This window comes from Aptenodytes forsteri, unplaced genomic scaffold (assembly GCF_000699145.1).
Source record: "Aptenodytes forsteri isolate BGI_AS27 unplaced genomic scaffold, ASM69914v1 Scaffold55, whole genome shotgun sequence".
Lineage (NCBI taxonomy): Eukaryota > Metazoa > Chordata > Aves > Sphenisciformes > Spheniscidae > Aptenodytes > Aptenodytes forsteri.
The window spans coordinates 4,220,988-4,237,606 of NW_008796063.1; the positions used below are offsets into that span (position 1 = coordinate 4,220,988).

General features: G+C 37.6%; 1 protein-coding gene across 1 annotated transcript; it reads right to left on the bottom strand.

The window, feature by feature from the left end:
- Positions 1 to 1,408: 1,408 nt before the first annotated feature.
- LOC103904841 (parvalbumin, thymic) lies at positions 1,409 to 6,235 on the bottom strand. The gene is made up of 5 exons (XM_009286365.2): positions 6,178 to 6,235; positions 4,347 to 4,414; positions 3,397 to 3,529; positions 3,020 to 3,129; positions 1,409 to 1,711 (listed from the first exon to the last, which is right to left on the bottom strand). Exons 2-5 carry the CDS (start codon positions 4,405 to 4,407, stop codon positions 1,686 to 1,688), a joined length of 330 nt encoding a protein of 109 aa, XP_009284640.1. The 5' UTR covers positions 4,408 to 4,414; positions 6,178 to 6,235; the 3' UTR covers positions 1,409 to 1,685.
- Between the last annotated feature and the right edge of the window lie 10,384 nt (positions 6,236 to 16,619).

The following is a 16,619-nucleotide window of genomic DNA, read 5'->3' on the forward strand; positions in this document are numbered from 1 at the left end:
CAGATCTGGATTGCTCTGGGTTTTTTTCTTCAGCAGATAGGAAAATGCATAAGGTAAAAGGAACCAATAGAGTCTCATCATTATGCAAAATATTTCAGTGCTGCAATTAACAGCAGCTATAATTTAAGCCCAGATTTAACATCAAAGGCGGTGGGGATAGAATTAGGATTTATATTCATTATAATTCTGCCAAGGCTTCAGTGAGTCTGATTGCTAGAATTCCTCTTTTACATTAGCCATCTTAAATCTGCCCAACAGCTCTCTTACATGCCGGAGTATGAATGAGCTGTACTTGCCTCACATAATCATCTCGCAATTCATGGAAATGCCAACATTGAATGTTACATAAAAGTTCTAGAAGGCTTTGTTTCTGCTCTTCTTCGAAACAGCTGCCAAATTATGTTATAATTATCATTCCGTTTCAGCAGGGAGTATTAAAATGACAGTCTACTTGTGAGCTGGAACCACATCATGGTAGATGGGAAAGGAGACAACTAAATGTTGGTGGGGAAATTTCCAACCCACTCATCCAGAAATGCACAACATCTACTCAGTCTATTGAGCTCTGCATTTAACCATCAACATTATTTACTTTGTCCATTAATGAAGATGATGCTATAACTAGCTCTAAATCCTGTAAGACACTTATCAAAGGAAAGACTTGTTCTTAGTAATTTTCAGACTTAAGAAAATTGCTAATATTATGGATTATATAGATGATTATTCATATAATAAATGAAATTAATAATGGCCATTATTTAGCAATGTAACAGAGCTTTAAGGTAATCAAACAGCAAGACTGGCTGTTGTTTCATCTGTAGGAAACACAGAAATTCATAAATGTGGCAAAGTATTATTGTTTTGTACATATTAAGAGATAATAAGCAACATGTTCATCAGTCACAGAAAACCAGGCCTGTGGCCCATGTTGTCAGGGGACTGTGACTTGTGACAGTGTCAGAGTTGGGATTAGACCCTTCTCCTCTATCTCACAGCTGCCTTAGATTTCATGAAAGATAAATCTTCTCAAGGGAGAGTTACATTTTAGGCCATAAACACTTTCTGATGATACATGCTGTAGCCTAGTACTTCATTTTGTAAAATTACCCACAAACTTATTCCATGCTAATGTGTCAACTCTTCTTAATTTTTTTTGTCATATTCTCAGGGTTGGGACTTAACATAAATTATTTTTTGCTATCTTGTTAGCATTGCTTTTCCTCACGGATCAGAGAATGAAGCAGAAATAAAACTCAATGAAATCAGTACAATTAAGCCTTAAAAGATGTCACATTGTTTAAGATCATCAAAACTGTGTCTGGCTAGCCAGCGCGGTCGAGGAGGAGGATGGAAAACCTAAACAAAATTTTAAAAGCAGGGTTTCCCCCCGAGTTGTTTTTTTTTTTAAATTTTTTTTCTCTCCTCTTCCAGCCACAATTTCAACGTTATGAGTGGTTGAAAATCACAAAGTGCCTTCTTTACAATGGAAATGTAACAATACCATGTGACCAAAACATCTGTACGTTGCAAGATTTCTCAGCAATCCGGTGTGTGAACTTGATGTATGGGGAATTGTTAATGCCTGAAACAATATAAAAATGTACAAACACATGCTGAGTGCGAAGTGCTTGTTGGACGAGGTAATTGGAAGAGTCAGTCCAAGGTTGCCTTTGGTCTAATGCTGTTTATGCCTTCACCAGAGATTGGAATTCTGTCAAGGAAGAAAATGAGAAAGGCAGGGAATAAAACTAGATGAAAGTGGTTTTTAACATCTTTAGAAAAGATAGATAAAAATGACTTAAACTCCTAGCCATGGAGGGCTCCCAGAGTTATTACAACACTGCACAAGCTACTGCTAAACTGAGATTCTGGGGGCGTAACAGATTTTTCACTCCTTAAAAAGAGTAAGTGCAGAGAGGAGGAGTGCGTCTGTAAATTCATATTTGTGGGAAATCCTGAGCTAAAGGTAAACTATCTTTAACCCATTACAGACTCCGATAATAGCCAAGGAAGCAGAGGGTGAATTAGGTTGAGCTTTCAATGTGAGGGATTTTTTGGTTTTGTTATTCCAAAGAAAAAATACAAGTAGTGATGTAATTGCAGAATGGGAGATACAATGGTGAAGGGCTAAGATCTGCATAATATAATGCCCTATTTGGGGCTCATAAACAGAAGCTGCAAAACCTGCTGCTAAAGCAAATTCCTCCAACAGTGTATCTCTCTCTCCTCCCAAACTCTGGCTAAGATTAGCACGTGTGTCTGTTAGAGTTATTGCCACCTGTCCTAGTTCAGCTGAGACAGCCCTGTTTTCAATGACTTCATCTCTAATATATGATGCATAATGTCCTATTTTCCTTTGCTGCGATTTCTAAAAGAGATATCCTGGCCAGTTCACGTTATCCCTGTGAGGTTTTCTGTAGGAATTTGACTTAGTTTCTTGTAGAAGGACTGCCCAGTGAAATTTGTGCTTATCAGATAATTCTCCAGCACAAAATTCTGTGCTGCATTGCAGCAGCAGTTCTAGCCTTGAAAAACAATACCAGTCTTATTTTACATTACTGAATTAACCACTCAGTAATATTGGCTGATGTTTGATAGTGGTAGATGAAGAAATAAGTTTATGTAGGTGGAAGTGTGTTTAAAAATGAAAGTGTCATATGGCCAGAAGTGCAGAGCATCCACTGCCAAAATAGAAACTCAAAGAATGAATAGGTGTTCAGGATGTTTTAAAAATCTGTCACATTGACTCTGTGGATCAGACACATGCCAGAATTAACCCCAAAGCTGTTATTATTGATTGGAAAAACAGGCTCTAGATTGGGCCTAAATATGCCATTGCTGCAACAGAGACCAAATGGGAATAAAGCTATGAAATAAAGGAGTATTCACTAGTATAAAAATTGTGGCAGAAGGTACCAGGCCAAAGTACTTGAATGTATTATTCATGCCACAGTTTAAATGCAACCCTAAATGCATGCATTTTAAAACACAAATTTTATGAAGTTTCCAAAAATCTTACCTTCCACTCCAATTTTGCCATCACCATCAGTGTCACCTGCAGCTAGAAAAGCCTTGGTCTCCGCGGAGGTGAGGACTCTGGCACTTGAAGAGAAATTCTTCAGAAACAGCCTGAAATAGAACAAGGGAGAGTGCTGTGCTTGAGTTTTATTCTCTGAAATGTCCTTGGCTTATCGGTATTTCTGGTTTTCTTAAACCCATGCCAAAAACCCCATAAGGTAATGCCTGCTCTTACTATCTGAGGAAATCCACGCAAATTCAAGGAAAGACAAGGAACCGTGTTTTATTTTTAAAATAACAGCAAGTTTCTTCTAGGACACCAAGCAAGTTCAAAGGTTTACATTGTTTAAAGAAATACAACAGCTGAACAGTACTTACTGAAGCTCTTCTTCTTCGATGAAACCACTCTTGTCCTGATCAAGGATTCCAAAAACTTTCTTTATCTGATCAGGAGTTTTGCTGGATAACCCAACCGTGGAGAAGAAAGACTTGTAGTTGAAAGAATCATCAGCTGGAAGAAACAGATGTTGTTTAAATATATTCCCTTGAAGTTGCTACTACTGTATGTATTCCTTGAGAATACGTATGTCTTTTCTTAAGCATCAGCCTGCTCCTCTTTCTCTCATTCCCCAGTGCAGCAAAAAAGAAGATACAGTGGGTAATCTCCCTTTTTAATCGCTCTGTGCCTGTAGTCATATATCCTTTCAGCCACTTTGAAGTTTTCTGCTACAAGGCACATTCTGCTAAATCAGGATTTATGCAATGATGTGTCACATGCAATTAGTAATAAATATTTAGAGGGTGCTACTGTGGCTTACAGACCAACTTGTATAATTCTTACTTCATTTTTACTTAGTCCTTACTTTGGTGAGGAATTTGGAAGAAAAGTAAGTAATTCACAGTCAAACTACCTCTCTGAGCATTTTGAAAATTGGCTTGATCTTGCTGAGGAACTCTTAAGAGAACTGAGACTGGTCATTGCTTCACAAATGACACTTTGATTCTGCAAGCTGAGGCTTTTTTTCACATTTTGAAGGAAAAGGCTAACTATTTAAATATAAGTCTTTAACAGGTTTAAAAACTGACAAGAGTTTAGAGTTAAGCCAGACCTAACTGAAACTGTGGCCCTTTAATTGCTGCTCTGTGTTTTGGGGAATGTTACCCACCAAATAACCACTTGTGAGACTTTCTGAATTCAAGGGGCTATACTGTAATGTAGCTAGAAAGGGATCTCACGGGGAAGGAATCTAAGGGGAAAATGATAGGCATGTCATCTTAAGACATAAAAATGATATGCATCTTCTGGCTGCAGAGAGACCATTCCTTACCCTGGCAGCTGGAGAGAGCAGATTCAATATCTTTAGCAGAAAGGATGTCAGTGATGGCCATTGTTGAACTGTAAAATAAATTAAATGTGAGCTACTTAGTCATTAAAATGACTTCTCTACCTCTTTCATGGCTCTATTTGAAGTTTCTGCTGTGACAGTATATGATAGGAGAGACATTATTCATCTAATTGTAAGTGGAGCGTACTGTAACAGATGTCTGCAGCAGGTGCTTCCGCTTAAAGCTGGGTAATGAGGGAAGAATTCTGCATGCGGGAGTGTGGGGCTTCAGGAAGATCTGATGCCTGTACTGCACTGGGAGAGTGAATCTAAGGTGTCTAGCACCACAAAACTTGATGACTTCTGTGTGGGTTTTCCTGGAGGTGGATTATTACTCAATTAAAATCGGCTTATATTTACAGCATACATAAAAGATAAGGCTTAGTATGTCCCCTAGAACTATATCTGGAATAAATGTAATTGGAATTTAAAAAAATCTAGTATTATTATCAATAAATGTAGTGATCTTTTCAAAGAATGAAAATAATAGTGTAGAGTAATAATAATTTTACTCATTTCAAGGAAATCTAATTTTTGAGAGTAAGTTCCTCCTCTGTTTAGTTGCAACAATAAATGTAAATACACTATAAATTTGGCTTGCTGGGCTACTGCATCATTAAAAGACTACATTTCATCATAACTTTATAAAAAAGTTTTAAGTAGGTTGTTTTTTTTTTAATTCCATGTAGGTGATAATAAACCAGATTTTTATCCAGATTTTGGCATTTCAGTATATTGATGTCCTTAGAAGAGAGGTACTGAGACTTAATATTCATTCCTAGTAGAGTGGAGGAGGCGTTTTCTTCTGATAAAGCAGCATTTGACAAAAGATAGTCTTTGTCCCATTCAGCCACCAACAGCTGCAATAGTTTGCCAAAGCAATTGCTTAAGAAAATGCTACAAGGCCTGCATTTCTAGTCAATTTTTTAGTGTGAACATAGCCTTGATGCATTTACAGTTTGGTAAACTGCACACACCAGTGCAGACTGGTTACAATTTAAAACTTGCAACATTACTGTAAAGTAGCTTCATGTTAATGAAGGAAGGGGAACTAGGACATAGAAAAGTTATTCTTGAAAGCCACAAGAGAACAGAAATATCTTTTCATGAATCCCTAACTGATCTTCAGCAACATTATTCTTTCTGTCTAAGCATGGAAAGCAGCATTCATGAGAAGGAAACCAATGCTGGTAACCATTTATAGTCTGTGCGCTGGTTTGAGATCTACACACAGGTTTAAACTTTGCCTAAAATATGAAACGGCTGCCTCCGTACCTGTTGGTTTGCAGCAGAGGAAATTGTCAATCATTTCAGTCCCTTTCTGAATATCTCAGAAGGTGTAAGGAGACAATGGGACAAATTCACGTTGATGGCAATGGGTACTTCTCCAGCTAAGGCAGATGAGTTACTTTTGTTTTGCTAGCAACTATTTTGTGCCAGTGGCTTCTTGTGCAAAGTACTTCCCCCTCTCAGCACTGGGTGAGATAATTTGGAGCTTTGCCATTCACCTAATTCTCACTGCTGACAGGATTAAAAATGGGGAAGAGTTGAAGGAAAAGCTAAAAATTGCAGCATTTTTTACAAGGGGCATCGTTCCTGTCTTTTTCCATCCTGTGATCTGAATGCTGATTCTATTCTATGTTAGCTTGTAAAGATACGGCATACTGTAAGCTGATATAAGAATAGATATTTTAATTGCATAGGCGCTTTCCATTTAGGGAGCATTTTGCTTTTGCGTTTCTTTTTCTGAAAGCAGAGGATCTAATCAGCTTACCTTTGTGGTCTTCTTGACTGGATAAGGAAGCAATCTGGTTGGGAGGAACGTACTTGCTGTGTGTCTCCAGCAGAGCTGAGCTTGCATATATATACTTTAAGTTGTATACCATATACAGATTTTAGATTTCAGCGTCACGAAGGGGGAATGGTGTCAAATGAACTTGCCTAACTAATCATCTTGCTCTATTTTTATCTCAAGAGAATACATATGATATTTGCAAACGAAACAAGATAAGTGGCCAGATAGGCGAAAAGGACAGTCTCATACTAAATTTCTTCTGATTTAAGCAGAAAATACCAACTTATCCATATGATGGAGGGCAGGGAAAAAAACCCACTATCTGATATGCTTGATCCGAGGAGTCAGATGAAATGAAGCACTACTAACTTCTGAAGAGATGCCTTTAATGAATGTTTAGATGTGATAACTTGTTATCTTATCTGTAGACACTACATGTGATAGAGTTTCATCATTAGAGCACTAAACAAAAAAAAAATTAAAAATATCCTGTTCAAATATTGTTTGCATAGCAAACCATTTAGGGAAAATAATAGTCATGTTGACTCCCAGAATGTCTGGTCTGTTGTTGTTTTGAAAAAAAAACCACACAGTGAATTTGTTGCTACAGGAGGTAAAATAATATTATGTCAATCCATAGGAACAGTTGGTTGGGGGAGGGTATTTCGTCTGGTATGTTTCCAGAGAAAATCTTAGAATTCTGCAAGGTTCTGACATCCTGTTTAGTCGCGTATGTATGAAGCAAAGGGGTTGTGATCTACCCAGCTGTCTCTGAGACAAAAGCCCCTGAGCCCTACGTGAAAGATCTTTGCTTTCAGAATAGAGAAAAAAATTTCAATAGCAGCATCACTGCAGGGAACAATATGTGAAGAATGTCTTTGCGATTTTGTAGCCTACCTTCTGATCTCTTTTAGATAAGTAATTTTTTTTTTTTTTTAATTTTTTGGCCAGCGCTGTTTCCAAGTGTTGCTTTCTGCTATTTACTTTATTTTTTTTTTTTTTTAATAGCATAGAAACAATTTGATCATCTCAATTTTCTTTCATGAATGTCGAAGCCTAACTGGGTGAGGAGCCTGTCAGCTTGGATCTCACTTGTGGCTTGAGGCAGCAGAACAGTGAAAGACAAGTCATATGGATGATAACACAAGATAGCATTATGGCCAGGGGTAAGGGATGGCAAGGGATGACAGTGCAATTGGCATCACAGCTTGAGGTGGTGGCACAGTAAGAGGTGACAGTGCAGAGACTGTCTTAATGTCAGAGAGAATATCAAGGCATCTTTTTTCCAAAGCATTTCCCTCTGAAATGGAAGGCAAACCTAGCCAAGCACTGAAGCCAACCACTAATAAATCAATGTGAGGCAGAAAAAGTGGCAAATGGGAGAGAGAGTGCACTACAAGACCTTAGTGCATCCAACGTTGACAGCAGCTGATGAAAAAGCAACAGAAGACTATTGCAAAAGATACTGTGTGTGGAGGGGGTGTTATTTCACTTACTGCATATAAACATAAGAAAAATTATTGTTACAAGCATTTTTTTCTTTCTACAAATTCTGCATGTCTGTCCTCCATGAAAAAGTTTCAGACACAGATAATTCTTGTGAGGGGAAGAACCGTTGGTGAAGAATGGCTGTGGAAGATTTCAGCTTTCCCAGTTTTCTGAATGGGTTGTTGACCAGCTGACGCTGAAAAATTTCAAGAAGAATTTGATGGATAGATATTTAATACTGGCTCTTGTTGCCACTGGTGACATCTGGTAGAAGGGATACAAATATCAGTTTCCCCCCTCAAACTCTTCTAAGAAATGACTTTTATTCTACATGGGAAAAAAATTCCTCTCCCTTGTGCACACACCACCCTTTTCTCCCCCTCCGATTCGGAAAATTGCCTACATAGTGCCAACAACTGATGTGAAGTAAGTAGGGCGTCCAACATAAAAACTGATGGCATGATATGACCTAATGAAGCTAAGTTAAGAGGAAGGCCAAATTCTGCTGAAACTCTTGGGCTGCAGGAGTCTACATGGGAATTTGGTCTCTGGTGTCTATTTCAGAGAATGCATTTGATTTTAGATGCAATGGCTTCTCATTTTGCCCAGAGCTAATTCCACATATGTTAACCCCTCGCCCCCACTCTTCCCTTTAAAAATAGCATTGATTGCTGTTATTTCCCTTAATGCCTGTGGACTGTTGCCATTAGTTTGAACTTTTGTATGTGAATCACATAAGGATGCAGTCTTTAAAAGTGTGCTTTCTTTTCTAAGAGGCTTCAACAAGATGATTCCTTTTGTTCTCTGAAATTTTAAGGATGAAGCATGAGCGTCAAATGATTTATGGCTCTAGTCTGTCGAACTGCATTCAGACTCTAGCAAATTTTGGAGTCACTTTTGCAGTGAGATTGGAGGCACTAGAGATCCAGAACACGTGCACTGGCTGGCAGGATGAAATGCACAAGGATCATGTAACTCTATTTACAACCAGCCTCCAACAACCATTTTATTTTCAAGCCCTACATTAGAGATTGCAAAAACATCTGTCTGGTCATTTTTATTTTCTTAAATCAAATACTGTTAGTAACTTTCCAGCTGCCATCCAACTTGGCAGGGAGAGGAACTGGGGAAGTATTAAAAAGTAAGGAGAAGACATCCCTTTCAGGTTGTCAGGTTACCACTAAAAGCAGTTTTAAACCCTGGGACTTGAGCATTTCACTTTGCTCGAGTCTCATTGCCTTCTAGAGGACTCTCTAATGGAATGCTGCTCTCTTGTTTTATTCTTCCCATTTTCAATCTTAATTCTTCTAACACCTGAAGTTACCTCCCCAGGTTGAAAAGCTGTATTTTAGGTCATCATAAGTTCTGTGATTGTTCTATAATATATTCTTGACATTCTTCTTTGAGTGCTGACGTGAATTGTGTGTGCAATACTCTAACAAAAATACACTAAATACACTACAATAAACGGTTGTGAATGCCTACTTTAACTTAAATAAGTGTGATTTGGTGCCCTCATATATGCCTGAGGTGGTTTTCCCTGAACGCTTATGCTAGGGATATCCATAGTCATCAGTCAAGGAATAGAAATCACCTTATATAATGTGTTTAACCTATTGGTAAATGACATGTGAATAGTGAAAATGGAATATTCATTCAGCTTGTATTTTGCTTTGGGAATATATGAGGTAAAAGAAATTGTATGAATATAACTCAGTGTAATTGCATTAATGCATGCTGCTCTTGTCATTTGAGGAATGTAACTGTTGGAGTGATCTGGAAATATTTATGAGTGGTTTTAGGTTTATATTACTTAATCTAGTATCTGTAGACACCTCTTAACTACCTCCCAGTAAAATGCTGAAAAAGAAAAAAGCTAAAACAGTTGCTACGGGGTGAGGAAGCTGTACATGGGAAATATACCAAATAACATCTGTTTTATTTTTGCAAACTTGAATGAATCACAAAAATTAAGTAATTTATTTTTCACCAGCTGTCATTCTACTGTCAAGTGGCTTCAACCTCTGAGGTAGATTTTCAGAGATGCTAAGAATTTACAATGTAACTTTTCAACTTCAAGTGCCCTTTAAAGTGCTAATTTACAAAATTTCTTCAGTCATATTTTTCTTACATGTGTAAAGCATAATTTTTAAGTCGATTGGATTGTTTACATAAATCAGACAATTTCTGGTTCTGCATATCTGAAATTTGCAAGAGAGAGTTTCAATTCTGATTCCAAAATTTGAAAGGAATATGGTCCAGATGTAAAATCTATGTGATTTCTCAAGCTGTAGCTTGAGATTTTTGTTTCTGAATTCAAACTTTCCAGTTCACTTCCATTTCTGTTTCTTTCTGAAAATGTTCATGCATTGATGCAGAAAGAAAAAGGCTTTTTTTGAAGGAAGAAATTCACATAGAATGATTTCTGAAATGATAGATTCCTAATAGATTAAATCTGATACAATCATTCAGAAATGGACAAAATACTTGAACCTCCAGATGACTCTATCCATAGTTTTAAAATTACATGCAGCAAGTGTCAGAAAGCCTATAGAATAAATAATTTTCCTGCTTTAATTCTCAAGCAAAACACTTACTATTTTTGGAAGTATCCTAATAAAATTGCCAATAAAAAGTTATGTGTGGGATAATCATGTTTTTTGAGTAGAAAATACAATCAGTTCTGTCAAGGCAATCTTCTCTAGCAGAGTTGGAAGAGAAGATATATGCTGAAAACAGAAGTTCTATTAAATATTTGATTACTATATTCTGTTCTTGAGCTGTGTTCTTCAACTCCCATCTGATAACATCCCTGAAGAGGGTCCTTGTAACAGGAATTGTAACATTAGTCTGTGTGTTTACACTGTGTAGCCCAGTGCAGTCCTGCTCCATGACTGTGGTTTATAAGCACTATAAATAATCATCAGTTGCAGCAGGCTTTCAAATATAGATATGTTTGAAATTAACTTAGATGTTTTTGAGCCTGTCTGTATATTCTTGTATAGTCCTTATCACACTGTGTAAACAGTGTATCCCACTATAAACAGAAACAACTCCTTGCAGTTATGTAATTGCAGGAGCGTGAAATAAGAATTGGGTCATTATTCATGCACGTACTAATCTAGTACTGATATTGCTGAATAAAGCAGTGCCTTCGATTTTTCTGGCAGAGTTGCTTGCTAAGGATATATATAATTTCAAGGATATATAGCTTTCAAAAAACCCAAATACTAACTGACATAAAATAGACTGAGATGTTTTTCCTGTGCACAAAGCCCATACCCAGTCTGATTTATAGGTGTCCGGTGAGGTGTGACTTAACTCCCTGCTCCTTCATTTGCTGAGATCAGGAACTGGTCAAAACCTGTCACAGCTCGAGTCCAGGCTGTGTGCTTGGGCTTCTTTTCTATGGAAACTAGAGCGTGATGAGGGGCTGATGTGTGTTTGGGTATTGTCCAAATGTGGAGTTCATGTCTCCAAGGCACACACCCGGACTCCGGAACTCAGAAGCATTCCTTCGTCCCTTGTTAGACATTGCCAACAAACAGCAAAGCGCTGACAATAATTAGAATGAGGACTATAGAGAAGTAATCTGAATTAATATGGAAATTGGTACTGGCAACATAATGGCATAGGATATGAAAGCATTAAGTCTTTACAAACAAGAATTCGTTGAGCACTTGAAAGCTAAGCCTGGTTTAATCAAATGGTGCATCAATAAAGTGATTCCACTGTTCAAATATTTAAAGGATCAGTGGGATGAAAAGACAGAAGCGGGCATTGTTCTTCCTATACAGTGCTGCATTTGTGCTGTAGCTCCTGAGTAATACCAGTGTCCAGATAGTCCAGTGATTTCAAGCTTTATTGTATAGTATGGAACAACAGAGACAGCAAATGTGAGTTCTTATTTTTCTTTTATGGACAAACTGCATTATATTCATTATGGATCCTATTAGGAAATTGCTGCAGTCAGGTGTAAAGTATTGTATTCTAGTCATAAATTCACATAACAGTCTTTCCTTGAATTGTAATGGCCTCCATCTAAGCTGGATTATAGCACTGATTGCACTTTACTAAAAGGATACATTTAAAAAGGAATTTATTTTAAACTGGAAACTTCAGGAGGAAAAGGCTAAATGAAGCTCTAGGGCAGGAGGCCTGTCTCCTTCTTAACAGAAATTCAGGTCTGGCTGTGACTGGTTATCTGTTATAGCAGAAAATGTCCTTAAACTGTTCACAAATCGACCATGAGCTCTTGCTCACACAAGACGAGGCCTGACAGCAGTAAATGGGGAGATGCTTGACTGCATCTATTATTCTCTGAGACAACTCACAGAATAGCATTATAATACATAGACAACAAATAAGGAAACAAAACTCCTGAGATTCTTGGATCAACCTTACAATTTTTGAAGGATTTGACTAATTATTTTTTAACTTTTGCATTTGGATATACTGTATAGCAAGATTTGAAAATCCAGAAGGTGAGAGCAGAAGGTATCTTGCTGACTCCTGAATTGTCCATATTGGCTTGGTCTTTTCTGAGTAGAGGTGGATGGAAGCAGGTGTTAAGCAGAATATATGCTTAAGTGCTTTGCTGAATTTGAAAAGTAAGACCATTTTGTAAATGTATTGTATGTCCTACAGCTGGGCTGTACAAGCTGTAGTTCTGGGCAAAATTTGGCACTTAAAATTTTTGCTGGCATGTTAATTACTTCTGTGCACAATGTGATGTTACTGAAATTTGATTATCATATGAAATGTGAAGCCTTTACTAAGCAGTGCTCCAAAGCTGTTATCTCAGAATACCATGGTAAGGTAATTTCAGAATACCAAATCCCAGCTATTTCCTGAAAGTTACAGCTATATAAAACTTTACCTAACAGCGATGTTGAAAAATGCATGCTGATCAGTGTAGAAGATCTTCCCCATCACATAACCTTATAATTGATGGTGTCATCAACAGCAGAGACAGTAATTTAAATTATGAATGCTTCTGGTTATGAATGATGGAATTTTTTGGCATAGGAATTAAAGTGTGTGCATTATTAGAACTAGTAGAAGAATTCAAGTCATGCTTTGGAGAAAAGTACAAAGTTAGACATGGTTTAATGTTCATGAATATTTGGGTAACCAAGCATATTTTTCTGTTAAATATGTAGGTATTACAAAACAGATAGAGAAGCATCCATCGAATAATGTTTGAAAGTTGTTCTAAGCCTTGTTGAAGCTGGTATATAAGGCCACCACTCCTAAATTAAAATATCTATAAGCAGTTATGTCAGTGCCTTTATGGATGCAGACAGCTGAAATGATCAGCTTAATCTTTGTCAATCTGTTCCATTTTGACAGAGCTAGTCTAGGGAGCTTTCTGATGAGCAGTGACTCTGATGGATCTGAGGGAGAGTGACTTCCTACATAGAGGTGACCTGCTGATCTGGGGCATTTGCCTGAACATCTTCTATAATCACCTTTATTTGCAGAATACAGTTCTATTTAGACCCCAGGTATATGAACAGCATTTAGCTAAGTGTTATTAACAAAACAAAGAAAAACATGGGAACTCGTCTTCTGCTGATGTGCCCAGCAGGTCGCCTTCCAAAAGGAGGATTTCCTTTGGGTGAGTGGAATTGGATTTCACCCAGTTTTAAAACTAGAAGTATGAAAAACACGATCTGATAATCAGGCATTACTTTTACTGTATCTTGGTGTCCTAATTCTGCCAGTTCTTCAGCAACCCCCTAGAGTTTTCCAAGGAAAACTGTGTAAACAACAACAATGGCAAAAATAGCAAGACAGCTATAAGAGAAACAGAACCAATCAGTAAAATGGGAAATAAAAGTGCAATCTTTTAGAGGTTAAAATGCTGTAACTCCCTTTCCGCAATTGCTTTTATGCTATTCTATTGAGGGAAACATCCATAAACCTTCTGGAGACTGCACTCTGGAGTATCCCCTGTGTAGGGATATTGCCTGGGAGGTGGGATTTGAGAGTGCCGACTCGGGGGTGAGGCCACGGCGCTTTGGCCCTTGTTATCTCAGCTTCTCCAGTAAGCCCGGTTAGAGCCCATGGCAGCTTGTGGAGATTGCAGCTGGCTCTGGGTAGCACAGAAGCCATCATTACACAGCCTAACTCAGCTGTGCAGTGTGCCTCGAGGAAGAAAAATAGCCTGAAATTCAGCTTTCTCAAAAGAGCAAAATCTGTTTTGAGATGCTGTCTCATTACTTACAATTGAGGAGAGTTTGAGTTTTTTCTTGTTTATATAAAATAATCTGGGTAAGCTCCATTGAAATAGAGCAGCGATTTGTTTCCCTAAAGTGATCTTGCAGTGTGTAGTTCAAAGTGCAAGCAGTGGACTGTAGGCCAGTTGCTACAACAATTTTACAGCCCTGCTATAAGCAGTAGGAATAAGACTAAATATCCTAACCTACTTGCTTGTAATGACATGGGCTTGATGTAAGAAATTCAGAACTGAGCGAATATAGTTACTAAACTGTCTGTCTGTGTCCAGCGAATGCTGAACACATGCGGAGCAGAGGGAAGAGATTAAAAAAGCATAGAATTATAGATGAGAAATGTTCACAATTAAAGCAACAAACATGAGATTTCTATGTATGTCTCTTTCCTGATTCTTTTGAAGGGCATTAGGGTGAAAAAGGCTTAACATACAAAAATTATTGTTAACTCCATTTAGAATCAAATTAATTTGACTCAAACAATGCTTTTCAAAATGATCTTGGTTTCCCTGCACTCCAGCCTAGCAAAAACAAATCAGTATGTTTCACTCCACCACTTAATTTAGGACCATTTTAAGTTGTCTGATGAATTTGGTAATTCAGCTTGTCCTCTACTGTTTCAGCTACTAAGGAAATTCCAGTTAGGATCTGCTGGATCAGATATCCTGTGTCTCAGCTGACCCAAAATCCACATGATGGGTTTAGCACCATTCTTAAGAGAACCTTGCAGACTTAGTGACTAACAGACTTGTTTACCTGATCATGGCAGAAGATTTAATGTAAAAGATAATGGCATCAATATTAGAAACCTCAGAATTAAAGGATGGTGTCTTGAATATTCTTATTTTTTGCTGCTACTTAGTGCAATTCATTAATAACAATGAATTAAGTAGAAAATAAAAGAAGCTTAATGAATCCCTCTTGTTGGGAAATTCTCTCCACCAAAATTGTAAGTGTAAAGTAGAAACATTTCTAGGACCCTTAAATGTTTTTTTCAAAACTCTAGTCTCTAAGGATCATGTATCTTACTCCCACTGTGCTTATACTGAGCAAAGCTGAATAATACTGTAGTAAGAACTATCTAGCTTGTGCTGCTGCTCACAACACTAATGGTGCGGTCTTGGTGCAAAAACAACAGTAAACAAAAAATTGAAAAAGACCATGAATGTTACTCCAGCCCTAGGGTTTTCTAAAAGGACAGGCTCTCAGCGAGCTAAACAGACCTAGTTCATGTTAAGACTGTTTTTACGGATCCCTGACAGGGTGTAAAATTACAGACTGGTCAATGCAGATAAAGCTGACACATACTTTCAAGCATAGCGAGAGTTTAGGGCTATATTTAACAAAAACACCGAGTTCTGTGTTTGGGTAATACACTCTGCCTCCGTACCCAAAAGAGTCACTGGAATCCAAATTCTCTGTAGCTTCTCCTGTTGATTACAGCCCACATACTGGTTTCAAATTTTATCAGATTGTGCTTGTTTGGGGAAAGAGGTATGGTTTTGAGGTAAACACATGGAAGATATTTTCTTTAAATGCATCCAATTTTTAACCCTCAAGGACTTAGTCTCTTTTCTCCATAGTGTTGGTAAAAATGCAGCATCGTATTTCCTTTCTTTTCATGCAGATGAAAAAGTGCAATCTTGACAAGCTAGGGAGAAGGGACATATTTTCTGATGATGCCTAGAGCACATCTTTGCAACAGAGCTAAAAGTGTGTCTTCTGCACAATGTGGACAAAACATTTTTGCCTTTATCTCATAGTCGATAACATTAGGCTACTAGAGTTAGGTTTTCGAAAGAGCTGTGTATTGAATGCTGAGTTTTAAAAATCTACCTGTAAATACCATAGTAGAAGCTGCTGGTACTCTGGAAAACCTGGGCAAAGTGACTCTTCTGAACACTGAAAATTAGGCCCACTCCCTAAACGAATGTAATGCACTGTCTGTATTGTGTTGACTTTTAAATATATGCAATTAATGTTCTGAAGTCCATTTCTTTGAATCATATGTGACAGGAATCTTTCCCTGGTGGTAACGGCTATTTCTGTTCTGAGGAATGCTGAGCACTTTCCAGATCTTTCTGAGACAGTTTGCATCATCTGACATTTCTGCAGGCAACGTTTGCTCAGTGTTTGAATTGGATTGTAAATTCTACAGCTGTGAAGTTATAGGAAACAGGAGTCTTGGCAAATTTCTAAACAGAGCTCTGGTAAGGAGTGAGTGGGAATTTAATGAGTACAGATTGTGGAATCAATCTCAATTTGTTTTGATTAGGGTAAAGTGCCTATATAATAGGGTTTTTTGTATTGCATTAGTAAGTATGACAGCACTGAAATTTATTACATGCTCCTATTTATATTATTTTTCTTTGCTTTTCATTCTTATAAAACTTTTGAGTTTCTCAGCATTGGGACTGTGGCCTCTTAACTTAGTATTTGTATTTAAATCCTCCTGAACAACTTACAAAGAAATGATCTTTTGAAGTCAGTAGCACTTGGAAAGGATTTTCCCCTGTGCATGGAAAGACAGGCTCTGTACTTGTGTGGTAGCTATGTCAGACCTTTATGATTTTTTGTCTTTATAGCTTTATAAGAAGAGGATGCTCAGAGAATTGCACTTATAGCAACTGATAGTAATCAGGTGGTCTTATCCTGCATTAAGGAATCCCTCTGACCAGGAATAGTTTTTCTGGGCAA

Coding starts and splice junctions, on each gene's coding strand:
- LOC103904841 (XM_009286365.2), bottom strand. CDS start 4,407: ATGGCCATCACTGACATCCTTTCTGCTAAAGATATTGAATCTGCTCTC. Junction 3,530..4,346: donor TGCTCTCTCCAGCTGCCAGG/GTAAGGAATGGT, acceptor TGTTTCTTCCAG/CTGATGATTCTTTCAACTAC. Junction 3,130..3,396: donor ATCGAAGAAGAAGAGCTTCA/GTAAGTACTGTT, acceptor GTTCTATTTCAG/GCTGTTTCTGAAGAATTTCT.